The following is a 27660-nucleotide window of genomic DNA, read 5'->3' as shown; positions in this document are numbered from 1 at the left end:
TGTTTCAAGACCTTTTGACACCGATTTAATGGAAATGACTAATAATGCATGCGATTTCCTGCCATAGATAGATGCACTTTATTCTCAAAAGAACACATAACACTGGAACTGAAACTAAATTAACAAAATAACCAAAAACAAAAATAAAATGGATTCTCAGTCTCCATTAACAAAAAACGTACTTGAATAAAAACTAAACAACATAAAGCCAAAGTGGAAATAAATATTGCATTCAACCAAAAGAGTGCAGATTATGAAGTTTGTATGTGCCCTTCAGTAATCACTAGATTTAAATAAAGAAGATGGGCAAATCCGACTACCTAATGCAGTAGTAGTTCATACTACACGATTTTTTGCCCCCATTTTCTCCTTATCACAATCTTAGAACGTTAGCCGATCTAAGATTCTCGCTGGTGATTTCGTAACCGATCATCCTGCAGTGTGTGGTGTGTTACGGTAGATTGTCATGGCCGCTCCGATCTAAATCGGGGTTTCCCCCGACTGGGAGCTTAACGGGGCCTGTTGAATGTGACAGGTAGCCAAGGATTCTCCTCCGTGATTTCTGAGGGGAAATAACGAGGGGAATCCCAAACAGCTGACACAGCGCAACCCGAAGTCCAGGGGACATTGGAGATGATTTGTGGAAACAACATTAATGTTTATTCCACATTTTGTGCAAAGAATATAGAAATGACAAGGGGAGGAGTTGGAGCCAAATCGCTACTGCAGTTGATAAACCTGGTAACTTTTCAGCTGTTCTTCATTAACGTGACATAAATAGGTTATAATGATTTTCATTCAGTCAGGATTTTACGCTGACTCTAGCCACATTGCATTGCAAATAGATTCTAGTAAAGAACTGATTAATGCCTGATTTTAAAATTAGTTAACTGGACTTGTAGCCATTATTTTGTGCCCACGTGGCTAGACACCACATGGGCACAAACAGACAGGCACAATCGAACCCGATTGAACCGTTATACCTAGGATTTCTGTCGGCTAATGTGTGGTCTCTCAGGTTTTGAAAATGGGCCGACAACTCGTGTCGTGTGAGCTGGACATTACACTAAGGAAATGAGGAAGGGAGGGTCAGTGGAGAGCACCGGAGCTGAGCCTTTTTTCATTCAGTGTCATCAAGAGAAAGAAAAAAGGTAGGAAGAGACGATAAAGCCGATAATTAAAATGAGGTCGATAGGTTTAATTTATTGTGCGATTAATTGATTTATCGTTTATCGCGACAGGCCTAGTTGAGGTTTGAAGAATATCCTGAGTTCGGCATTTTCTGTATCATTTATACATTTCAAATCGACACTAATATTTTTTCTTAGTTTAATTCAATGAAATATCCCCCTCTCCCACACATATTTTCTCACACTACTCGTAGCAGGAGGCAAATATTTGAATCTAAAATATGCAATGCCTTAAAGATTTGGATAAAAATGTGGCATTTCAAAATAGCGGAAACAATTATAATCCGTACATATGCAGGGCCTCACTTCTTCAATCTTTTAACAATAAAAACGTACATCAACAATATAAATAGTGAGACAGAACTTGTTAAAGTTGTAAGAGGCACAAAATGTTGATGGATAATCCTCATAACACACTTACTTGACTTGAGGACATAGTTGACTCAGGAAATTCATTTACATAATTGTACTTCATGGCTGCATAATTCAATGCTATAAGTAATTGGTCCAAACAGCAAAACTGTGACAGTGTTGAATGCTTGTTTGGACTGTATGCGTAATCAGAACAGATCCTAAAAGAAACAAAAGTAGTTTTTATTGTTCTTCTGCTTATATCATTAAATATCCACCACTAAGAAGCCATAAATCTCTAGTGTGCTTCTAGTGTGGATCTGCTCCACTTAGATTTTTTTTTTTTTTTTTTTAAACGGTCATAAACACAAACTTCCAGATGCAGAACTGCAATATATTCTAATTACGAGGATGTGCGCAAGTGTCTTGGCAGTCAAAATTAAATAAAGCTAATACACAGCATGACAGCTCATGAATAAATGTTCTCCCTCAATCAAATCGCCAATCTCTCAACAGATGTGGAGCAGAACAATGGGTGCCACTGTTGCCCCATTACAGTCACTGTGCACAAAATAAAGCCTGGTATAAGACGAACAAAACAGCATTTGTGTCTTTTGACCTCAGCTTCCCTTGACAACGCATTCTTCGTAGGACAGAGGGGAGACATTCAAGCAGGCTAACCAGTTTATTTTCTTCTCTTTCTGCCTATTTATCAAATAATATCTACTTTAAAAGACATGATGCATACATATGTGGAGGGATGGTTTGAACAAATACTAAAACTTATACCATCAGACTTTTGGTATACAATTACTTTAAATGATATGCAAGCATCCCTCTTTTCAAAAAGGAATACATAACTTTCTTGAGTTAGAAAGCTGAATTTTGCATAAAGAGACCAAAATCTCTTCACTGTCCTGAAATCCTAATGGATTAAGGTGGCCGACCAGAGTGCTCACTGCACATTGCTGATTGACAGTTCTATCAGCCACTGACAGACATTTTAAATTACATACTACATCAAGCAGAGCATTTGGAGAGTGAACAGGTTAATGGAACTAATGTCTCAATCCATTACTAACACCCATAACCACAGCACTGTTGGCTAGGAAGAAAAAAAAAAAAGAAAAAAGAAAAAGCCTGAAGCTGTGTTTTATATAAAGTATTTTTTCCAAACAACTGAAATGTGAGTTTCTCCAAGTGATTTCCTGTCCTTTTTCACTTCTGACAAATGTTGGACCTTCAAGGGAAGTGCTGCGGCGTGAAGTGCAGCATTTGATTTCAGATCACAAAATGACCCCGCTGTAAAGAGCACAAGAGGTAAGTTGGTGCCTGGATAGAAAATGTAGGACCTATTTTCACTGCTGCCTTTTTGACCATAGGCAAAAAAAAATAAAAAAATTTAAAAATACACAGCTGTGTTTGAGATCCTCATGGTATGATAACCAAGTAAAAATACAACATTTTCTTGATGTCACAGAATTTAAGCTAAAGACAAAAGCTAAAAACTATAAGTCAACATATTTGCAATAATTCAGAGATTATTGCAATTATGGCCAATGAATTACTTAGTTAAAATCAGTATGTTTTGCTAACATGTTTGTTGTATTTAGATAAACTGAAAAAATTAGAACCTATATTAGTTTAACCTTTTTACTGACCTTCATTACAGACACTCTTAAGCTCTTACAGCTTAAAGACAGTTTTAAAAAAGCACCCCTTTTTATTCCTAACCATAAGATTCCTTGTGACTAAAAGTATTTCTAAAAACTCACAAGCTTGTCTTGATTGAAAAGAGAAATGTATAGCAGCCTGCTTTGAGACACGTGAGCGGCAGTGCCCAGCACCATGTTGCTCTGTTCCATACAGCTGGAAAAATCCAACTCCTCAACTTCTCTAGCATTAAAATCAAGTTAAATTGTCTAAACGGTATGATGGAAAAAAAAAATTGCATAGCAATCTTGAAACTTAAACCTTAAAACTTTAGTTTTAGTTGACGCATATGCCTGAAGACATGGAATTAAATAGAGTGGAGTGAATTAAAATAATGTTGCTTACAGAAATGCATTACATTTTCTAGTTGAAATTCAGACTTGTCCCTATAACTCAAGGTACTGGTAGTTTGTTTCAATGGCCAAATGTATAAGCTTCGTCAAAATGGGGCTTTTTAGTATGCACTCCTACTCATATCCTGCCTTATGCAACAACCACCTCAGGTATATATACATTATATATATATATATATATATATATATATATATATATATATATATATATATATATATATATATATATATATATATATATATATATTATTATTTTTTATTTTGGTACAGACTTTACATTTTAATAAGAAACCTGTTTCAGGCCACAAGTAAACTAATCCCGACAAATAAATGAACTCCAATAACAAATAACCCAGCCAAGAATACAATTTTTGAAAAGTAGCCCTCCTTACATCATCTATTTTTTTCTCGCCACAAATGAACACTTCAAAAAATGTTCTAAAAGCTCTTTTGAAATATTACTAAAGAGCGGCTGAAGGAGTTGGTAATTATTTATCCGCTTTCCAAAGTATTAAAAGAAACTACTTCCAGTATGAGGTACATGTATTAAAAGAAAGAAAAAGAGGCAATACTCATGCTTAGTTTACAACCAAAATGGAAAAGGGGCATTGTTAATTATAACACATTTATGTTGGAAGCCTTTAGTTCTTATCTATTGCTTATTCCCATTGAGAGGGGACAGTGATACTGTGTACAAATGTAGAACCACTTTTTTTTGTTCCCACTACATGAGCTAGAGATAACCTTCTCCAGAGTCAATAAAAATGGTTTTAGTTGCAACCCATAAGGGACCGGGTATGATTATAAAAAACAAGACAGCAGGAAAAATATCATCATAGTATGTTGATCCAATATAAATGCATGCCTCCCACCAGGATTTACAGGCTTGGAGCTCTGGGGGAGGACAGAGCTGAAATAACATGGTGCTCAATCTTCTCCGTCTATGACTCCGTTTCTCCGCAGTCCTCACCACATTCTTTACATGCTTTGTTTAATTCAAATGCACCCTTGCCCATTAATTTTCCTAGCTTCCAAGTAAAAGTACAAATACACCTCAAAAACCAACATTTACCCAACTACATGTGATTAAAACAAATGTTATTTCAAGCATTTTAATTGATAATTCTAAAAGTCGGACTACAGGAGATTATATATATACGCATGTACATACATAAATATAAAAACACAAACTGAAATTGAGTAACTTCTGAAACTAGTCTAAAGAAACCTTGCCTATTATCCTGAGTTATGATGAACCACTAAAGACCCATCTGTGCCTCAGGTTGCAGACCCCTTCTCTGCAATAAGAACACAGATTCTGGCAATCTTCTTGAAGAAAGTGTTTTAAAGAAGTTTATTGGGTTTATGAAAACAAGAAAGCTAAAAGGTGTCCAATGAGAACTACATCCATTTTGTCAACATTTCAAAAACCCAATAGAAACTTTACATTGCTATAGAAGCTAGGAGACAGTTGCTGTTAATATTTAAATATTCACCAGAAGTCACAGCAGTCACAAACTGTGGCAACGAATCGGTTTGTTGATGCGTTGAGTATAATCGCGACATGAGGAATTGAAAATATTTTTACAGAGTGCTTAAGAGGAAATAAAGAGTCAACACCTTAAAATGCCTGCAACAATATTTACACCACAGGAGCCAAGAAAAGAGCACATCTTGGCCAACAACAACCGATAATTACCTCCAACTTCCATCAGCTGTAGTTCTGTAGGTGAGGAAATACACAACAGGCAGTGCGCCAAGCCACATCTTTTAAATTTACGTAGACACGCACTGTTGATTTTCTGACATTTCTTATTCCTTTGAGCTGAAACAGTTGTTGATTAGTAGACACCAACTTGTTTGCTTTGCAGAGGACTGATTGAAACAAAAGTTCTAAATGTTCAAAGGATTTTGTCAGTCCATCATCAGTTAATGTCTAAAGCGGAGGTGGGCAATTCGGCTCTCAGGGACCAGAGTTCTTTTTATTTTATTGAAATGTCAAGACACTTCAGAGGTTCATTCAGGCTGGGAAAGACCAAGTGAAAACAAGATATAAAGTGGGTAACAGGAAGGCTTTACAAAAAAAAAAAAAAAGTTTTCCATTTTATTGTTTGAGTGTTGAGCTGACAGTTTTAGTTCCAACACAACAGCTAAAAAAAGACCTTAAACCACAGTTCATGTATTGCAAAAAAGAGGATCTACCCCAACTGATCTGCAGTTTGTATATTAGACAAGACCTTTCATTTCCTCTCTCTTTCCTCTTTGGCATTGACTAGTTAAACCTTTTCTCATTCTTTATTGTCAATCCATTTTTGGGCATTTTGTTTTCTTTATACAATATTAAAAGATGTTTGAACAATAAAATTTCCAGACAGTTTTGGGTACAGTGCTTTTGAAGCTGGTACTACAGCTGAATGTTAATGAATATATGCCATCTGGATCAATAACATTAAAGTATTGAATAACTTCTACAGTGCAGTTTCTCTATTCATTGTGGCAAAGGACAAAAATGTATTTCTGCAGTGTTCAATCATATTCCACTTCAAAGAATTTGCCCCCGCCCCAAAAAAAACAAATAAAAAAAAAACGAAAAAAAAAAAAAACAGGATGTTTTCATCAACCATGACACTTGACCTCACTTTTTAAATTAATCTCTTCAGTCACCACTTCATTGCATCCCCAATTTTTTTGCTCTGTTAAGCTGACCATACAAATTGAGTGTCCTTATGCATTTTAAGTTGGTTTATTTATTGAAACATTTTGAATGAAACCTCATCTTAACATCTGCATTCCTCCTTCAGGCATTCTGCAATCTGTACTATAATTTTTCCCTAAAGCCCTTTATGACTGAATGCAACTGTATCTTAAGAGTCTGTCTCTCAGAAAGCTGGTCAAACACTGCTAAAACGTAATTACTTAAATAAAGAAGAGATGCCAAGAGTAAAGTTGCCTCCTGGGTTTGATTCAAAAAGTCCAGTTCCTTAATAAGCACAATTCATTTTCCTCCAGGGTTTGGCTCTCTCCATCACTAGTGGCAGGCGTGAAAGGTCAATAACCTTTCCTCATAGCCCTCATACGGTTAGCAATGCCATGAATTACTGGTTCAGGCAGTTATTCCAAAGTCTTCAAGTCAGATGAAGGAATCTTATCGTCTCCAAAGGTCACAGTGCTTAGATCACTTAGTGTAAAAGTGAAGAGCTGACATAGGACATATACAAGATTGAGAGAATTATTATTGCGAGTAATCAAACAATGTGTGTGGGGGGAGGATGGGGATGCTGGTAAGCAGCTACAAATTGTGGGTATAAATGGTCTAATCAAATGAAATACAAAGATCAACTGACAGTATATTGGCAATTCAATGAGATAAACCTGTAATTTTGTAGAGCATTACAATGGAGTCAAAACGAATAAACCTAAAATATAGATGGGATAACCACTGCATTTGTTCTTGTGACAAACGGTAAAAGTGAACCAGAAAACATAATGCAAAGTGGGGCTGGGCAACATGACTTTAAAATGTATCACAATATAAGGGTTTCATTGGTCGATAAATTACTGCTTCATTGTTTTAAATATCTGAAATACTACATTTTCCTATGCTAAATTTTAAACAAAGAAGCACAGCAAGTATTAAATTAGACCTACATAAAATATAAGGATTGTCAACATCGCTTCCTTATCACAGTCAATGTGTTCCAATTAAATAAAAAGCTTTCACTTAAGTTTCAAGGAGAGATTATTGTATTTAAAGTGCAACAAATCACTTTTTGTGATTGATTGATTTTGTGATTAGTTCTTCATTTATTAAAAATACCAGAAAAAGTCACAATAGAGATATTCGATTTATGAAAATCTTATAAGGAATTGAGTATTAATTTAAGCTTTAAGCTCTTAGTCACTCATCAGGAAGTAGAACAATTCGACTGTAGTCACAAGAGAAACTCCAGTGGAACAAACATTATGCCACCTGCCCCTATATTTTTTCACCTTACTCGTGGATGTTTTGGTGTATAAAATAAAGATGTTTTGGAAATCAGTGGATCACCAGTCTGCAGCAGGCAGATCCTTCAGTTGAAATGTCTCCCCTCCAGTCACTGTTCTGCTTAGCTTTGCTCTCGGAAATAAATTGCCGATTTGTTGCACGGCCTTTAATGTTCCACTAAATATCGACAGAAGAAGAGATAATATAAACGCAGACAATGCTGAACACAAAGCAATATGTAGCTCCCTCCCATAAATTGTAGAGGAAAATGGAGAATTGAAACCGCTTCAGGTCAACCATAATATCTAGTGATGGCATACAACAGCGTCAGCACAACCCGGTAGTTGTACATCACTTGAGACAAGCAATCAGGAAGGCTACATAAGCTTATTTGAAGAGCTATCAGATTGAAAGGAACAAGAAATCATTGTTGCCAGCAACCAATCTACATCAAGACTGAACCTAGATTAGTTTGAAGTAAATTAAAATCTATGAAATTCCCCTTACTTGGCGTCTTAGAGCTTTCAATAATTACTAAACAGAAAAAGCCATTTAATTTTCTAGTTTTAAAAGGACTACTTTGTGTTCTCTGGCAATTATAAATTTGTGAAAAAATACCATCTAATGTCGAGTTTCACAATGCTCAATAGCTATATGACTATCCCTCTGATTATGAAGTATTACAATATTACACACCCATAATAAAGCTTTATACATTTGTGTAATATATAATCCACTGTCGTCATATTGTATCCACAATATCAATAATTGTTGCAAAAACGGCAAGTTCCTTTCCCCCAAACAATGTAAAGGAGATCAAACAGCTACGGTACGGTGACCAGGCCTTTAAATCAGGACTGGAAAAAAAAAAAAAAAAAAAAAAAAAAAAAAAAAAAAAATATATATATATATATATATATATATATATATATATATATATATATATATATATATATATATATATATATATATATATATATATATATATATATATGTGTATATATATACACACACACACATCACAGTCTACCAATGAAGGGTAACTATTTTATCAATTTTCTCATGCCTTAACTATTAACTTTGAATAAATGAGCATTTCACCGTTGCTCCCTTTATAGCAATTCTTACATTTTTTTATTTTTTTTTTCCATTACCTTTGTTCTTTTCCAATAAAATACATTGGATTACGTTACGTATGGAGGCTACTTTACAAATAAACTTGTTTTGCCAAGGGCCATCAAAATCCACGAGTTCTTCAAAGCCAGCCATGCATCAGAAAAATTATCCACACAAGTAAAATTTAACATTGCATGCATGACTGAAGTCATGAAGCAACCAAGGTCACTACAGGTAACAAATTCAGTTGTGGGAAAAAAGGGGAAAATGCTACAGTATTGTCCTTGAATTACCCAATTACAGCACATCAATCTTTGTATAGCGCCAAGGGGGAGCACTCCCCCATCTGCAAGCCCACATGAAAAAAAAGATAGAGAGAAAAGGGACAACAAGGAAATAAGTAGAGGAAGTGATAGAGGAGTGAATCAAAGACAGGGTGGATTGAGAATGGCTAAAGATTAGTGACATCAGAGGCTACTGTCCAGAGAAAGAAAAGAGGAAAAATGCTGTAGCACTGAAATTGAAGCCTGTGCTGGAACACAATAGTTGGTGTGGCCCGCAGGAGGCAGACGTCGCTTCCCAGGCAGGATATTGGTCTTTGTGGACATGGCTACAGTATCTGGGTCAATTAACATGTCCCTGCATCAAATTTCTCTTTTATAGTCAGCAGAATAATGCCGTTCAAATTTATGCAGACTTTTGAACACAGAATAGCGTTTAGAAAATCGCGACTGTGTTTGTCACTTGCATACAGAAAAAGGTTAAACGCACAAGGCCAGTGCTGTCTCCATTTTCTCCATTGGCACAAAAACCCTCATTAATATGTTCATTGGAGTATTAGCTTGTCTGACACAGAACACAAAAAAAAATGCTTGCTTGTCTGTTTAGATGTTAAATGCACTGCCATATGAACAAAACATGTAAGTGAAAGAGAAAATCAGTGGGGGGGGATGGGAGTGGCTGACTTTTTAAAGTGGCTGCCAATTTAACACTTGAGGATACCGCTCTCTTCACACCCATGGCTTAGCATAATGAGCAAAACAAGTACCACTAAGAGAGAAAACAGTGGGCAAAAATCGAAGTGTTACTGCACCAAACGGTAAAAGACATGGGCAAAGCTTACCTAGTAGGGACAAAAATCTGTGAGAGAGAAGAGGAACCATTCACTTTGCAAGCTAAAAAAAGGCTGCCCACACAAAACCAAATAATCCACAGATCTGCAATGAAAAATGTAAATTATCTACTCCGTAGTGCTGATTTATTGTCTTTTAGGTCCAAATTCTTTATTTTCTTTTCAACATCGGTTCTAGCATTGCACTTGTGTGAAACACCATTCCTAGATACATGAAGGCACATACAGAAAGTTAGGTCAACGAAGTTATTTATAAATAACCTCATTATATAGTGGGGTCATATTATCCACTCTGTGTCCCTCAAATTAAAAAGAAAAAAAAAAAAAGGAGGAAAATAAATCAGTCACCAAGTATTACATTGGAAGCTTATTCAAGCACATGGGAGAACCAGTTAGTTTTGAAGTGTTTCCAGACAAGTGTCATAATTCAGGTGGGGCAATGATGTAGATAACGTATAGCATAAACTCCTTTGAACAATAAAATATCTGTTATTTTCAAAATGATATTCAGACTTTGGGTAGGGCCTCCTGACACGACAACCCACAAGTCAAGTTATAATTATACACCCAACCTGAAACAAGAGTCTAAGGCTAAATTTTGTATTTTAGGTTTTGAACAACATGTTGCTACCTTCACTTTAGGAAGTAGCACACGCTAGTATTAGCATTGTTAGATACTAAACGGTTACCCAGTAACAGCCATCTTTCAGTTAGGATTTTGTTTTTCTACTAAACGTCACAGCATAAACAGTTTTGGAGACTTTTTTTCAGTACTGATGCAACAGGGCTTTCATTTCTTACCATCATTTCTTCATAATGGTGGAGGTGCAACTGGTTGTATAGATTTGTTTCACAACCAAGTTGAACTATGTTTGCAACGTGGAAATCTAGACATTTACAACAAACATAGCTTAAATGGACGGTTAAAGTTTTCCAATGGACGGTCATCCCCCAACCAATAACTATATATATATTAAGTGCAGGCATTGAGGGGAGTGAAAATCTATCCAACTGGCCAAAACGGTCATCTACATACAGAATCTGCATTTATACATTTAGGTCACTTCCTTGAATTTGTCAAACTATATACAACATTAGAGCAGAGCAAAAAGCTACAGAAACAGATTTTCAGGTCTTTGTGGTGGTAGAAAAGGTTGGTGAATAAAAAAAAAAGTCTTTCTTGTAAGTATCGGCTGACAGCTGATCTCTCAACATTGGGACCAATGATTCAGTCCACAACTATAAAACGTTAAATCTACAGTCTGCATGTTGGACCAGTTAACCAATATCATTTGAATTACACTGAAGCATAGTTGACTGCTGGAGACAGGCAGCAGTCCCCCCTCAGAACAACCCAAGGATAAGCATGTTAGATAATGGATGCAGACCAGTTCAAACTAATTCTTTACAGAAAGAGCTTTAGCCATGTTTTGTCAAAGGTTATAATGAGTGCCATTTCCAATTCTTGCATAAAAGGACAATAATTCAAAACTACAAAAAATTGTTTATCATCTGAAAGCAGAAACTGGAAATCTGAATATGCATTTTACTGACAACGCATTGATTTTCTTTTAGTATCGTTACAATGGAACAAAGAACAAGACTGATCAACTGCTGTGCTCTGCTGCACCGTCAACAAGCCAGAAAAGGAGCCTTCTAATCTTTATGTGATCAACAACTGCGTCCGTCCGTTTTTCAAAAAGAAATTTTTCAAAAGACCAATGCTGCCAACCTCAAAAGAACACTTTTATATCCATCTTTCACTTCATCAGCCGAAGTCACATCCACTTAGCAACTGTCAAGAATATACAAGGGTGGTATCATTTTGACCACACACATTCTGTAATTTTAATTCATGAGAACTCTAAACACAATAAAATAACTAAATAAAACTTTTATTTATTTTATTTTTAATTTTTTTTAGTTAAGCCTAGAGTTAACAGAGGTAAACAGCTGCAGAAAATCTGTTACCAAAATATTTATCTGCAGCATCTCTTGAGCTTTCTGAACAGAGCTAATTATATGTCAAGGACAAATGCGCAACACACAAGAGAGGAACACCTCAACTACTGTGCAATGTCAGTGGCATATGGTCAGGCACCAAAGGCAAAGGCCACAGCCTGGCGGTAATAAGAGTGATATGAGCAGAAGTGATGACAAGCTGAAATGTTAATATCTGCCCACCACAAAATATTTTATTATTGACACTTTGGCATTCTACCAACACTTTCCTGCCTCCAAATATGACGTGATAATTGCTAGACCAAGGAACAGGCTGCCAAATGTCAGATAATTACAGTACACAGGTTAAGCTCCTGAATGGGTTTACAAAGGATACACACTCTAGCCAAAGATCAATGCATTTATTATGCAAACATGCTTGCATTATGGGAAAGCAATGGCAACGACCAAAAAAAAAAAAAGAAGAAAGAAAGAAAAAAAAGAAAAAGGAAATTTTAACCTGTGAAGCATCTCTGCTTCCTTGGGATGCTGTAGGCGACGCATACAAGGTTACTTTCAGAGTTTGTGAAGTGCCAAGATTCAATTTGTCATCACAATATGTGCCATTTATCCAGGCCACTATGTTCCAAAGGAAAGCAAAAAGGCTGAGTGACTGAGATAAAAATCTAATTTATGTAATCTGGTTACAGTAAAATATAAAACAAATTTTACCCCACCATGCAGTGATGTCTTAGCTGGGAATTGGTTCACAGCCTTCATTACAACATATTGATCTGAGCAAACAAAGACCCTGGATTCATTGATCCCCTTTCAAGAAAAAAAAGGGGGGTGGGGGGGGGGAGAAGAATGAGGGTGCTGGGCTGCTCTTAGAAACAAACTTTTGCTCAAAGTGCTGCCTAGAAAAACAATAAGAGCGTTAGTATGAAGTACAATAAAACAAAGAAAATAAGAATGACCACAGGGGTTGCTCAAAATGTCCCATGGTGACAAAGGAAATATGTGAGACATGCAGCAGCTGCGTGAGTCTCACGGTGACTCACATCCCCCGTAAATCTTTTTCATGTGTAGCACCAGTGATCCAAGGATATCCTCTAAAAGGGAATGTGAACATCACAAAGGTCAGTTTGAATTTAAATGATTTAACTCTGGTGCACCAGTGCAATTCCAAAACAAGGTATTGAAAGAAAGACATGTTTTTCCTCAAATCTGCTACAAAACCCCCCCCCCAAAATCTTAAGGTTCAAATTAGAATAAACTTGCTACGCCACATCTAAAGCCTTCTCTGCTCTCCCTTTATTTTTGGCCTCCCCTTCTTTCTGTAGGTGATATATGGCCGAGCCTGTAGGTCACAATAACTTTAGGTGACATAAGGTCATGCTTATGTGGCCTGTCTGTTCATATGTCAGAACCTCCATTACTGGCCTCTCGTTCATCCATACTTCACCAGAACTTGTCTCAGTTTACAAGATTGGGTCAAACCAGGTCATGTCTCACCAAATACTGGGGCCTCTTACAAAAAAAAAAAAGAATAAATAAAACACGTGAGTGGGGCCCCAGTTTTGGACAGGATCGCTGAAATCTTGACAGAACAGATAAAAAAAAAAAACTGGAAAAAGTGAAAAATATTAATTCACTTAACCATGTTTATGAATCACCAATGATTGTCTTGAAAAAGCAGAGAAATTTAGATGATTGAAAATGTTTACATAAACAATATATTCCAAATGAGGACAAATTGCTGGATATATTTACCTGTACAGATCTCTCCATTATTAAACTGGTCAACTGTACATTCCCCTCCCCCAGCACCACGCCAAATAACACTAATTTTAGGAACTGCATAACTGGACTCTCTTGCCACCGTCACTTTTAAAACACTTGAATCCAGGCCAAAGCTGACTACAAGCATACTTCCGTCATGGTAAGAGCTTGTGTAATTGTCAGCGATACAAGTAAAAGCCAGGTTATGAGGGGTGGAGGGAGGGAAAAATGAAATCAGAATAGAAGATTGCGGGTAGAGATGGCAGAACGGCGGAATAAGAGGGCGTATTAGGCTCAATTAAGCTTTTGGGCTTTTCATTAACCTAGATTTAGGGAGGGGGAAACCCCCGCTGAATAATGTGCCGACTCTGACTTGCTCTGCTTTGTGAGCTTCATCAAGACCGAGAGAAAAAAAAAAAAAAAAAAAAAAGAGGCACATTGTGTGTCAGCTCTCTAAAGCCACCAAGAATTTCATTAGACACCCAGGGGCAAACCACCCGCAGCTACAGCATACCTTAAATTAAATGAAATCTAGTAAAAGAAGTCACTTTCATCAAACAGCTAAACTCGATAAAAGAAAATGTGATGATGTGTGAACAGTTTAGCTTCTTTTCATGCAACTACATAATACTGATGTTTGGTGAGATCTCGTCACTCTTTAGGAGAGTGGTCAAATAAAAACGTTTTTTCTTTTTTTTTAATAAAAATAAAAGGTGATTATTCTTACTATGGATTGGCAAAGTAAATTTTAATTCACTATTCAGTGGTAGAAATTGTTTTTTAAGGCAGAATAGCTGCTCTATTTGGGTTTTTCTTGGTCTAAAAACTTTCAAACCACTAAATAAAAACCAGGAAGGCCACCATGTGCCCAGCCAAAAGTAAAAATTTAGTTTCCAACCGCCATAATTTGATTACCTCCACTAACTGGCTGCCCACAATTACCATTATCTAATCTACAGGATGTCTTCAATTTAGCACATACAATGTCTTCTGTTTACATGCTAACTGCAACAATTTCCAGGCCTCGCAGGCCACAGGATGTGTATTCCCTTAATCAGCTGGGGAAAGAGTGGCTACAATTAGATGTAGGGAAGATTTCTAACATTTTACCACTACCACATCTACCATATACTTGGGATGAAATGCAATATGATAATATGAGCCAGGAATCATGTTTCTGACATCTTACACAACCTTGTGATAGTATTACACAGCTGCGCGGGCGGATCCTATTTCAAAAGAAGCCAACTGAACCAGCAGGCAATTGATGACTTCTCATCAATAACTCAAGAAGACATGTATGCATGCTGAAATTAGCTGGGAGTGTTATTTATAGCATGATAAAAGCTCAATGTTTTACTCAGGATATATTTAGACTTGAAGACGTCTTTTATTCTGTAGTTGACTCATCATTTACCATTTAAGAAATGGCAACGCTAATGAAAAACTGACCATAAACGGCTGTGTGTTGCTAAAGAAGCTGTGTTTAAAAAAATAATAATAATAATTTTAAGAAAGCCTCCAGCAAATCGTCAAAAACAATACAAGAAAACAGCGTGGTGGAATCAAAGTGGGGAAACTTTAAGAATACTCCGCACGGTGTGGGGGCTTTTGTCTTTCAAAACATGCTACAGGAGATCCTCATTAGAGAATGGAGTTTCATTAACATCAGCCCACGCTGCTTTGCCCTGCTGCATTACAAAGATACAGGAGTGCCCCTCACTGTCAAGGAAATCTCCTCACAGCAACAACTCGCTGGGGGAAGGGCAGGGAGAGAAAACGAGCGAAGGGGTGGCAAACAAAAGAGAACCTGATTACCTCTGGTCACGGCTCATCCACGAGCCAACACAGGGAAATCCATCACCTGAAGGATCAAACACAAACTTAGGCACTAGGTAGAGCTCAGTGAAAGCAGTATCCACCCATTCAAACCACAATCTATCCTCTCTCTCCTTTATTCTCTAGTCTGTGTCACATCCACCCCCCACCTCTCTGACTCGCAATGACGGCAGCATGTAAGTTTTAGGCTCACACTGTGAAATCCAATGCAAGCGGGAATGCTTTCTGGTCCAAATGACCTCAAGGCCCTAACCACTCTAATAGCACACGGGTGATATATTCTAGTTTTTATTACCGTCCAGAGACCTGCATGCCATTTTACCCAGCTGCATCCCTATATGGCAAATATTAGACCAAGAAGAAGGAGGTCATATCTGCTTTGTTGCATTTCATTTATCCAAATGCTTATAAGAGCAGAAAAAACAAAAAGATAATTTTGCTATTTAGCTAACAGTTTTATTGCAACATGCATCCTGAGCACAATTTTACTGTTAGGCTTAGCAGTGTAAAATGCAATTGGGCACCAAATGATTCAAACAGACCCTTAAGGCAAAACAGTGTCAACATTTGGAAAAAGTGAACAGAAAGTGATGCTTGACATTTAAAATCTGCAAAAAAAAGACTATGTTTAATTAGGACAGGAAAATTGCTAAGCAATTGCATATGTTGATAAAAGTAAACCAATGTGCCAACACAAGCTATGAAAAGCTTAACTAGAGTATTTGCTCAATTAAAATCACAGAAATTGTTTATTTTCATCCTTTGGAAAAAGATACATCTCCCCAAAGCAATCAGGAATCAGGAAAGTTTTCTCCTTTTAATCAAAGCCAGAGGTTAATACCACAATGCTCACAATGGTGGAAAAAATAAATAAATAAATAAAATAAAATAAAATGGGGAGCAACCATAAAGTTTAGCCAAACACTTAACAGTCTGCATATGTTTCACCCCGCTGTGAAGCAAAGGGAAGCAAGCAAAAAGGGCCGGCGTGTTGTGAAGCTGAGCCCCAATCGAGCTGCTTTACAAGGCAAACAACATGACTTGCAGTACCACACAACTAAACTGAGGCTAATTGTTTAAATATGTCAGCCTTGTTCAGATCCTCCCCCTGAAATGTAACACATAGAGGCAGGCACTGTTGACACGTATGCCAAGACAAATACACGCTCAAGCGCAGACGCAATAGGCATCCAGCGTGAAACAAAACTAGGAATATTTCACCACTCACCGTTGAAAAGAGGCCATCCTTTCTCTGTGATATCTGGCACCACAACCGTGTACAGATCTTCAGAGAAGCCCGGACTGCATGGTGGGGCACCCCTGGCCTCTGCTGCAATCTGCAATGTGGGAAAAGAGAGAGGGGTAAAGTGGGTGCAAAAATGAGTCGTAAATCAACCTTTACGAACAACAACAAAAAAAAATGCACTCTCTCTGGAAAAAAAAAAACCCTCCTAGTCACATTCTGAACTTCTCATGCTTGTACAAAAGCATCTGTTGTTTTTATAGTGGGGGCCGCAATTAGGATAATGAGGCCAAAAGGGTTAAGCATTAGCCAAAGAGCATGGCTAGGCAAGAACAAGCCCCATTTGTCCAATAGTGCAGGGGCCCAGGAACAGGGTAGTGGTCCGTCAGCCCCTGTGATCAACACACTACCTCTGGACAAACACTCTTTGCTTTGAAGTACAGGAACGGAGGAATAAAAGCAAACAGCAGCAATACACAGAGTGGGGGAATAAACATCTATGTGCGAATGTCTGAGCAAGCACAAGAAAATCACAGTATTTTTCATTTCAAAGAAACTACCAGATAATGACTGATCAATATACTCCTTTGTGTTTTTTTTTTTTTAACTTTGTCTTCACATCGTTTTTACAAAATATTTAGAACTGCAGCTGGAAATTAAAGCACAGAAATAGTCAAAGTAGATATTTTGTGAAGCAAAAATTCAGCGCAAGCTAACAGAGCATGACTGAGGAACATGCTTTGATGTTTACGTAACTTCAACATTAGAGAAGGAATGATCAGGGGTTTTTTCGGCTGTTACCCTTTTATGATTTTATTTTTGAATCAAACTGTGGATCCTTATATTATATATATATATATATATATATATATATATATATATATATATACACGTTTCCCCCCCAGCAAACAGAACATGTGAAAAATGGTAAAAGTGGTTGCAGGTTTTTAATTAGAGTTAGCAGTATCAAATCCAACAGAAAATGAAGGACACATTTATGCATAAAAGCAAATACCACAAACCTTTCCTGACTGTTATAAAGCTTCAAAACATAATGAATGAAGTTGGTTTGATATGTTGACTGGCAAAAATACTGGGAGTTCTTAATTTTGATGCATGTAACATAAGGAAAAGAAAGCCAAAATTGTTCAGAATTTGATTAGCCAATAAATGACAATAAAAGGAAAATCTGGTCTACTCTCACCAATTGGAAAGCACATTTGCTGTGTAAAAATGAATACAATGGAAAACCAGTGTGGATGTTCTTCTAATACTCAAAGTAAAATTTCACCAAAACTGCAATGCAAAGATTTCAACAACAAAAAAATAGATTTATTCAGACAAATTAAATACACTAGAGAGCAATGGGCTTTATGTTGCTACTCAGTTGATTCATTAGCGTCAACAGGGGAAAATGTGCCAATTCCGATCTCTGGCCTAAAGATCAGTGCATCCATAGTCAGCATTAATTCCAGCTCGTTGACACACAGGTCTTGCCATTTTCCTCTCGTTTTGAAATGTACTTTCAAAAGAATGTGAAATGATTTTTTTTTTAAGGGGCATTGTGCCTCTTGCCATTCTTAATCAGAGGAATTTAAATGGGGAAAAAAAAGCCTAAAGAAAGGGAGGGGGAGCAGAGCCTGGCTCCCTATCCAACAGCCATGGCAGCAGGTTGCATATTTCTGGATCTAAATGTTAATACAATAGTCAGACCTTTGAGAGAAGGCAAATTAGGTTACAAGGATGGCAGAAATTAACTGAGCTGTTCTCGTTTTATTCAAGGTACATGAATGCTTAACCCAACTGGAGTCGAAAATCAGTCATTTTCACAAATCATACTGTGGGGTCATTCAGTTGCCAGGTTGTACATCCGCTGAATTGTTCAGTTTTACATTGTTAATGATAAGGACTTCCACACCAGAGGAAGAGCGTGCTCACAATGTATCAAACTAAGCAGAAATAAAATCTAAACCAAACATAATCGAACAATAGAACAATATCTAGGTTATCGTGGGTCTGTGTCATCAACTTCCAAGGCAAGATTCAACCAGAGAAACTCCGAAATTAGGCTGTAAATTTTAAGTCGTTTAGCAGAAATAATTAATTCAAACGTACTCCTCGTTTCGGCTTCTTGCGAGCAATCAATAAAGCCGGAGCCGCTAGCGAGTAATTGCCGCCCAAGCTAGACTCCGGCGACTTTATTGTCAATTTCGGTACCCGACCCCGCGGTGCTTTCTAACTACACGCAATATAAAGTGGCTTCCGAGGAGCTACAAACCCGTCCCGGTTCGTATAACTCAAGAAGCAGCAATGGAAAGGTACAGAGGGGGAAATAAAAGCGACTAAACTGTCCGGTGTATAACTCCGCTCAGAAAACCACTCTGCAATCACATTACCTGCAGTCCTGCTAAGAGCAAGAGCAGAAGCAGCCCGCTACCCTCGTGTAACGAGAACATTTGTACGCCCGTCACTCCTTTTATTTCCCCGCTTCGGAATCCGTGGGAAATATTGGAAAGAAAAAAAAAAAAAGAAAAGATGCGGATAAATAAAAAATAAAAGAATATCCTTTTGGTTCAAGAGTGGCCTCGGAAACGCTCCCTGTGAAAGAAAGGCAGCAGGAGAAACGGTGTCGGCAGCATGTAGGAGCCTCCTCCTCTATCTGTCTACCCGGTCCGTACTGAGGCAGAGCACTGCCTGGTACTGAAGCTGCTGCTGATCCCTCCCTCCCATCCAGTTCGACCGACACAAAAACAAAACGAGTCCCGGCCACTAGGCTTTTAAGACGTCCATCTCACTGTCTCTCCCTGCTGGTGACACGGCCAATTTCTATGGAGAGGCGAATTGCATGTGATAGATTGAAAGGGGAGTCTTCTCAACATTTTTTTTTTTTTTTTTTGTTTTTCGTTTTGTTTCTGTTGTTTTATTTACTTTTTTTCCTGAGCTTTGGGCATTCTTTGGTAAATAAGTCAAAATAAAGGGTCAGAGCAAACCTGCTGCTAAGAATTTAGCGCCCCTATTCCATCAATTGAAATCAAGTATGATGCCATCTTTGAGGTAGAAATTAAATGTCTGCAGCTGACGCGCACAGAACATCACGTAATCAACATGCCCGTCTTTATTTTAGTGTCAGTCTGATGGCTGGCCTCTTTTTGCATATTTTATTTAGCTTCCCTAACATGCATTATTTTTTAATAAGAGTGCCAGGCTCATGCAGAGTTACAAAGAAAAGAGCAAAACAAACAAAAAAGCCCAAATCTCTTTACAACGCTTATATGTGATTCGTTTCTCTCTCTCTCTCTCTCTCTCTCTCTCTCTCTCTCTCTCCTGTATTTGGATATATCATCATTTTGAAATTATTACTTCCAATTGTGCTACATTTTACCCTATATTGTTTTTCATTAAGATTCCGTCCATCAGCTCCAGGCTCCTCTGAGGAAAAATGTGTTTTGAATGTCACAAGCATCAGTAATTCAGGATTCAGTCAGTTGTCTGCCAGCCCGCATAAAGAGCAGCCCAGACCCTATTGATCATCAAGTATACGATTCTGATCACAACCTCCCTTAGGTAATTGCTGTTTACCGCATGTTTGATCTCAAAGATTATTAATTATCAATGATTTGGAGCTTAATCTTTTGCATGCTAACCCTCCTTTTTTGTCTGTGTCCTACTACAGGCACAGTGTTCTGCCTGGCAAGCTGTCTGTTTAAGGAACAAATCAATCACTGGAGTTTTCAAATTTGCATTGTATTAATTTCTGTTCACTTAAGCTCAGAATTTGTAAGTAAACCCTCCTTTGTCATGTTTAGCTAAAATATTTAATGAATAGTTCCCTAATATTGTCTCTTAATGTGATACAGCTTAATGAAGGTCAAATTACCAGGCCTCTACTTCTGACACTTACCCATTGTGAGATGACTCTATGGGATAAATTGCATCTGTGACACAAAAATAATTCTGTTACGCAAATAAGACAAACACACAACCAAAAGCTCATGTTCGCCTCGCCTCCTGGGTAAATCCATTGTTTTCAGTTATTGGCATTTTGAGGTGCAAGCAAGTGTGATGAGAGCAGTGCTGCCCCACTCCTGCAACTAATCAAACTTTCCGCGCCTGAAGCCCTCTTACAACCCCAAGCATACTGTAAGGCATCCCTCTTAAATTTGCAGTAACCATCCGCATGTATACTCACTGAGCCAGCCCAAGATTTTATGGGACCCCTAAGCAGAAATTCATTTGGGGGGCCCCACTTCCAGTTAATTCTGCCAGGCACCACAGTGCTACTAACCCCTTTTATATTTTCCATGCAATACCTTGTATTTATTAGCATTTTTGTATTTTACACTTTGCACTTAACAGCCTAAGTAGAGTTATGGAAGGGGAACCTAGTTTAATTTTGAATTCACAAGCAACCATGGGAAACTCTGATCTCTTAACAATGCAAGCTGCACTTATCTTTAAATGTGTTTTAGGTTATCACTCTGGTAACATAACTTCCAGACTGTGAAGGTCTTTCTTGGTATATCTACTGCAAGGTGAACATTTTTCATTGAAAATGTAAGCATAAAAGAAACAGGCTTAATGTGCTGAGCTCAAACTCAGAATCTCTGACTTACCACAACATTGTTGGGTAATCAGATGAGCTACACGGCTGTGCGTGTGCAAATAATGTACAAGTCCAGGGCAAGTTATGCATTCTTGCCAAGGTTTTTAGTGTCTTTGCAAAATAATTACTGACTCTTTTTTTAACAGTAAATTAAACTCAGATTAATTCTGAGCAGTTATTTACTTAAATGAAAACAAACAGAACATGGTGTCCAGAAAGCATCAAAAATCTAGATATATCTTCTTATTTGCCAGTATTCTCTTATGTTTTAAGAGAATACAAATCCAGAATTTCAACAAAAAAGTTGATATTTGTTGATTTATTCTGAATCAAATTAAGTTGTCTTTAAATTTAAGATTTCGGTGCATCATTTACAGATTTTATTTGTCTTCTTTATGGAATTAATTGTTAAATTGATATTGATCTAATTTATAATGATTAAACTGCTGTGTCTACATGTGGTCTAAAATCAAGTGAATTCTATAGGTCTGAGATTGACTAATCTCTAAACTGGGTCTGCGTGTAATGTTGGAATTAGGTCTACTACCCAAGATAGTGCCCCTAAATACAAAATTTGCTTAAGGCTCAGGCTGCCACTGCATGCATGCAAAGGAGTGACTAATTTCCCATTCGAGTAGAAACTTGTCCCTCATTTTATATTTTAGTGTAACTAAATTTTAATATGGAAATGAATGCAAATGAAAAAAGAAAGAAAAAAACAAATGGCTTAAATCAAGACATAGTTCTCAGGCTGATGTTGTTTCCATTGCATATTGAAACTTGACAAAATCCTCCTTTTTTTCCTTTTTTTTCCTCTATCCTAAGGCAGTCATATTCAGTGTACACCTCTTTTGTTTGCTGACACAGATTTGGGCAAGAGATCAAGATGACTGACCTGATCATAATTGATATAGCATTTTGTACAAATTGTTAAATTAATATAATCTAATCTAATTGAGAGTGGGATCAAAATGCTCCATCTCTTTGATTAATGCAGAGGCGGTTATCTTTCATCAGTACTTGTCTAGGCGGGGTGGGGTGGAGGCGTTTGTGGGAATCCAATTTGGACTGGGTGCATTCAGTCAAACAATATCATGCTGCATGATTCATAACACCAATCAGAGACCCCTGTACAACCTTGCATGCAGCATGTACCTTAATTTGGCATTGTGCAATCAGAGGGGAATTTACCATCAAGGTCGCTATGCAGACTGATGATAATATATTCTCTGGGCTGTCTGTGCACAGACAGATAATGTTGTTCTGTAGGCATGTGTGAGGCCACCGCATGATGCATGCCGGTTGGCATGCTGACACTGCACTTGACTCTCATAAGCACAGGTGTCCGAAAGCTTGTGGCCTGCACGGGAGCCCTCGATTGCAAACCTTTTAGTCTGCACAATTGGATGTGGTGTGAAGCGCTGCGGCACGGTGGCCTTGATGGCACTGGAAGAAAAATGGACGAGGTCAGCAGCACTTTCACATCTGCTGACTTCGTGTTGATACAGGAATATGACACAGAACACCCTTGGCTCCCACACACTTCCCCAAAGTAGTGCTCAGTCATTTCTTTTCAAAGCTAGACAATATGCAGTGAAATTCCTACATGAGCCTTCTTTTTTTTTTTTTTTTTTTTTTTTTTTTTGAGTCTATTGAGACCTAGATGCTGTGTTTTGAAATGGCTCTCAAAAATAGGAAAAATATGTTTTTCTTTTTATTTAACTACAAAAATTTTGACCCTCTTCGAAAGCTGGCTAATTACCTTGTCACAGACAATCCCGTCAAAGTCAAAGGTCGCTTTGGAACAAATTAGTGCGTGGAAAGGAGTAACCCAGTCTTCAAAGCCTTTATCAATTTCAATCAAGCTTCATTGTTATGCATTCAATAAAAGATCTCAGAGGACCACTGTGTTGCTCTGATTATTCTTCTCTCAAGCCAAATCGGCTCATTCTGCCTTCTGCGCCATCTAAACAAGGAGGCCAAACAGAGTTGCGATGTGTATGAGGGAGCAGGTATGGGTAAATCCATGGTTTGTTTCCTTATTACCTTTCATCTTTTATAAGAATTTAAAAGGTTACCTCATGCCGTCTTACACACACCAAATACAGTCCATGCCATGTAGAGGGGGAAAAGTTGGATTCTTGCTAGAAATATCTGGGAATTTGTGATTGTATTGTTCAAAAAATGAAGTGACAAACAATGTTGGTGAATGGAAAAAAAAAGTAAAAAAAAAAACTGAAAAGAGAAAACATTTCTGCTGAGTGTTTCTCTGTAATTTCTTGTGAAAAGACATGTCAGTAAAACAGCTTGGTGCCGCCCCTTTGTCGACAAATGAAGGCAAAATGCTGCTTCGCAAGCAGCTCTGGCAACGTCTACTAAGTCACGGGGCTTTAACATGTGTGTGTCTGCCCCAATTTGTAGACTGTAGCTTTTGCTGGGGGCCACATCTGCCTGCTGTGCACTGGTGTGGCTCACAGATCTAATAGTGATTGATTGCCTGATTAAAGGAAATTGTGTTGAACTCCCAAGCAACTCAAGAAGAGAAGAAAATATATTTAATTATTGCCCCAATAAAAGTGTGGTTATTGATTTGTAGAGATGCTTGTGTGAAAACAGACAGTTGTCTCCGCCGTTGTATCTGTTCTAATCCCTTGTTGGTAGCTCTCCCTGAAAACTCTTTCCGAGAAGCGTTCTCTTTCACGGCTACTTATTTTTCCTTTGGTAATCTTAACTGACCTAAAACCGTACATGCTCAGTCTGAATCAATTTGTCAGAAAGTAAAAAAAAAAAAAAAAGAAACAGCTTTTCAGAAAAAAAAGTAGATGTTGAGTTAAATGTTTTAGATGTAACTAAATTTTAAATAGGGACCATGGTAATGGCCTGGACAATCAGAAGGCTGCACGGAGCCATGTCATTTTGCCCACCAGGAAGTATTTCCAATTTAGATTTCTACCGGGAACCTTTCTCTGACTGGAAATACTTTGCATGTGAATTAGCAGATGGAAATGTACTAAGTCCCATGATCTTCATTGCAATGATTAATGGTGACTCCTTGAATGGAAAATCTTGTTAATAAGTTCCAGCTGTGATAATTCTGGCGAGAACATCGAGGGTTCTTCTACCATGCACGCTCCACCAGTTCATACATGGATTAAACCTCTTTACACCACCAAAAATGAAACTAATCTAAATGGAAATAATTATTTTTGTGTTCAAATTGTATAACAAACTGAATAATTGTTGCTCTGTCAATAGACCACACATTATTTGTTTGGATGCAGATTTGAGAACAAATTTTAGCACTGTGAGGATGAAGAAACGGTCTTCATCCTCACAGTCCACATGCGTCCTGTGACTGGAGAATGCTTTCTCCATCTGGCACAAGTTCTTCATGAGCAGACTAGGCTAAAAGGTTGGAAAGCACCACAGTCAGAGGCTTATAAAATCATACTTGGCCAGAGCTGCTCAGAGTGCCCAGAGGCTCTCTGCACTCTTGGATTGTGCACTCTAGCAGAGAGACGCGCTCAGCTGTGTCTTAACTTTGCCAGAAAGCTGCTAAAGTCCAGTTTCAGTGTCTGGTTAACTCTCTCTCGGGGGAGTTCACAGGTCGTCAGACAAGAAACTCAAAACTAACTGGCTATGCAAAGTTGCTGACGTAAGAAATAGAATATGGTAGATTTGCAAATGCAGGATAATGTTAATTTTATACTTTCACAATAAGTCCCTTCTTTTAAAGCACATACTTTCTGTGAAATTTCCTGTAAAACTATGCTCACCATAGAATCAGTTTGCGACCTATAGAATATAACTTGGACAACATTTATAGTGTGTTTCTCTTGTGCTGTTCAATGTATCCATTTATATTTTGTGGGTGGTTTCTTGTCATATTTTGTAATGTTTTTACGATGCATGTTTTTAGCCATCTGAGGCTACTATGTAAAGTTAGAGGGCTTGGTTTTAAAGGAATCCAAGATTAGTTGAAAATGTTGGCCTAAATATGTTGTAATTTTCCTGTTAACTAAAAAAAAAAAATTGTGATATGTGAAAACCCATAATTTCTTCAAAAAATCTATATCTTTTGTTACATTTTTCATCAATGAAAGTCACCATTTTTTCACCTGCACAATAGATGCTGGGTTGATGATGCAGTTGGGTCTGTTCTTCACTGGAATATACAGAGTGAATGCAGGGAGATTAACTTTACTTGAGTTGTTTATATTGCATTTGACTGGTGTAAATTTAGACAATGCCACACTGCATCATTGTTTGCTGTAAAAAAAAAAAGTGAGGTGAGTCTGGATCATTTTCCACATGAAAATATAGAAGAGAGCAGGAGTGAGTCAAACACAATTTCCAAAGGACAGACATTTGTGCCGTCAACATTTCTCTCCAGAAGACTTTGAGTCATTTGTCAGAGCTGATAAAGGCTCTAAAAGGTGATCGTTACCTTCGAAAGCTAAAACCAAATGCCGTGCAGACAGTTTTTATCTACAAATCGCCTAAAACCCACCGCCAGCGGCTAGTAGGTGAAAGATGCTGGGAGGGACATTAGACAGGCAGTGCTGGAAGCTCTTTTAAATGATAACGGAGCTATTGCTGCTGCTGCCGGTATGGAATGTGAAATGTGACTCAACACCGGACTGAAGATCAGACTCTAAACAGGTGTAACTGGAGTGGGCATAGAGCTACTTACAGAACTACTATACTGGATCACACGTCCAACCTGCTGAAGGTAGCAGCAGCAGCACAAACACCAGTTTCTTCAGCCAACTCTTTCATCTTCCTCTGTTTGGTCCTCAGCTTCATTACCTCTTGTGATTCCTACATTCTCATCAATTTCAACTCGCTGCGGTTCAAATAGAAAAAAGGCTTAACATAACTCATCTCTGTTTTGTCTGGACTGATTTTGAGCAATCGGACCAAGCATATGTCATTTTCCCAGAATGCATTGCAGCGTAAGCAACATGGAGATGTCAATATTTTATTAAAAATATTGTAAATACTAAGTGTATTATTACTATATTGTTTTTACATCTAAAATAAATATTTCCCAGATAAAGTCCCTTTAAAAGGATGGTGTTATTCTGTACAGATTAGTCTTTTAAGTGAATCCAAAACATTAGACTGTGCAGCCTTGACGTGAAAATGTATTGTTTAATTATTCAGAATGACAATTTTGGAATGACAATTTTGCCATCAGTGATGTGCTTTGTGTAAGCATTCGCTTGTATCAAACATAACAATATGCAAGTACATGCATATGAGTGTGCATAGCAAAACAGCACCTTAGTGACAACCTCATGGTGAGAGGTCATTAGTTTCAAAGTGATACATCACACTGTTTTTCCTGCTGGGAAAATATTTTACAGCACAGATCACTCCAAACACCCCAGATTTTATTGCGATGCATCCCTACAGTACAGTATTTGAGGCTCTTTGAAATTTGAGCACCTCAATTGGAGTCATCAACATTTTCACCTTATCATTAGTAATTTACAGGAGAAAAGAGAAGAACTATGATTTTTGATAGAACAGTTTGTCAGATTTTAGAGCTGAAAGACCAAACAGCTCCCTGTAGCTGAGAGCTTGGAAGCGTCTCTATGTGGGCTGATTTTGCTGCTGGTATAAAACTTAAAGTCATTTTTTAATAACATCAGTCATTCGTATAAAAGGTTTAATTTTGCAAGCAGTCAGGGAATGCAGCATAGTTTGTAATGACAAGAGCGAGGAGATTGGAGGTTACCTTAGCATATTAGTTTTTTTTCTTTTTTTCTCATTATCTTATTGTTTTCAGTTGAGAAAATTTAGTTTTCACATTTGCCACATTGTTTTAATGTCATTGGCGAAGTAGCCTGATTACGAGAATGTGTCAGTAATTGCTGTGGGCTTAAGAGAGTGGCAAAAGGTTCACCAGGTCTCCAAGTATGCCAGACTGTTTAAAGAGGTACAGTCTGCTCATGAAAATGATTAAGCTCATGATGAAAAGCATGGTAAGAAAACCATGACTGTACAATTATCCAGGAGCAAATGACACTTGGAAGATTAAGATCCTGAATAATGTGAAAGAAAGCACATGCAAAAAGTCTAAAAAAAATGCTGATAGTAAGAATGCAGATTTTAGCTGTGACATAAGCTAAATGAGGGTAATTATGAATTTTACAATTGATAGTATTATTGATTAGACATGCAATGCAGGCTTTTAATGAGACGTAAAATAGACGATTGTAAATTCTGGAAATTAATAATACTTTTCCCCACACTCCTATCAGTACAGTATGACTTCTATATTACATCCTAGTGTGAAAGAGATTATTATCTGGTATGTTAAGCTATCTACACAAAACATTATGTTTTTTTTAATTTTTATTAACTTAGAAAAAAAATACTATTATTTTCATATGAGTCTAAAAAA

General features: G+C 37.5%; 1 protein-coding gene across 1 annotated transcript in view; it reads right to left on the bottom strand.

The window, feature by feature from the left end:
- The window catches only part of cdh2 (cadherin 2, type 1, N-cadherin (neuronal)), a 78032-nt gene extending 58185 nt beyond the window's left edge, over positions 1-19847 (bottom strand). Inside the window, exons 1-2 of the mRNA XM_014989009.2 lie at positions 19042-19847; positions 16631-16739 (exon numbers count right to left, since the gene is read on the bottom strand). Coding sequence (XP_014844495.2) covers positions 16631-16739; positions 19042-19101 — 169 coding nt within the window. The 5' untranslated portion in view covers positions 19102-19847. The remainder of the gene's footprint in view (positions 1-16630; positions 16740-19041) is intronic.
- Positions 19848-27660: the final 7813 nt, after the last annotated feature.

This window comes from Poecilia mexicana, unplaced genomic scaffold, assembly GCF_051168715.1.
Source record: "Poecilia mexicana isolate PSO_F unplaced genomic scaffold, ASM5116871v1 scaffold_17, whole genome shotgun sequence".
NCBI lineage: Eukaryota > Metazoa > Chordata > Actinopteri > Cyprinodontiformes > Poeciliidae > Poecilia > Poecilia mexicana.
Note: the sequence above shows the minus strand (reverse complement) of the source record. Positions and strands in the feature narration are given on the sequence as shown.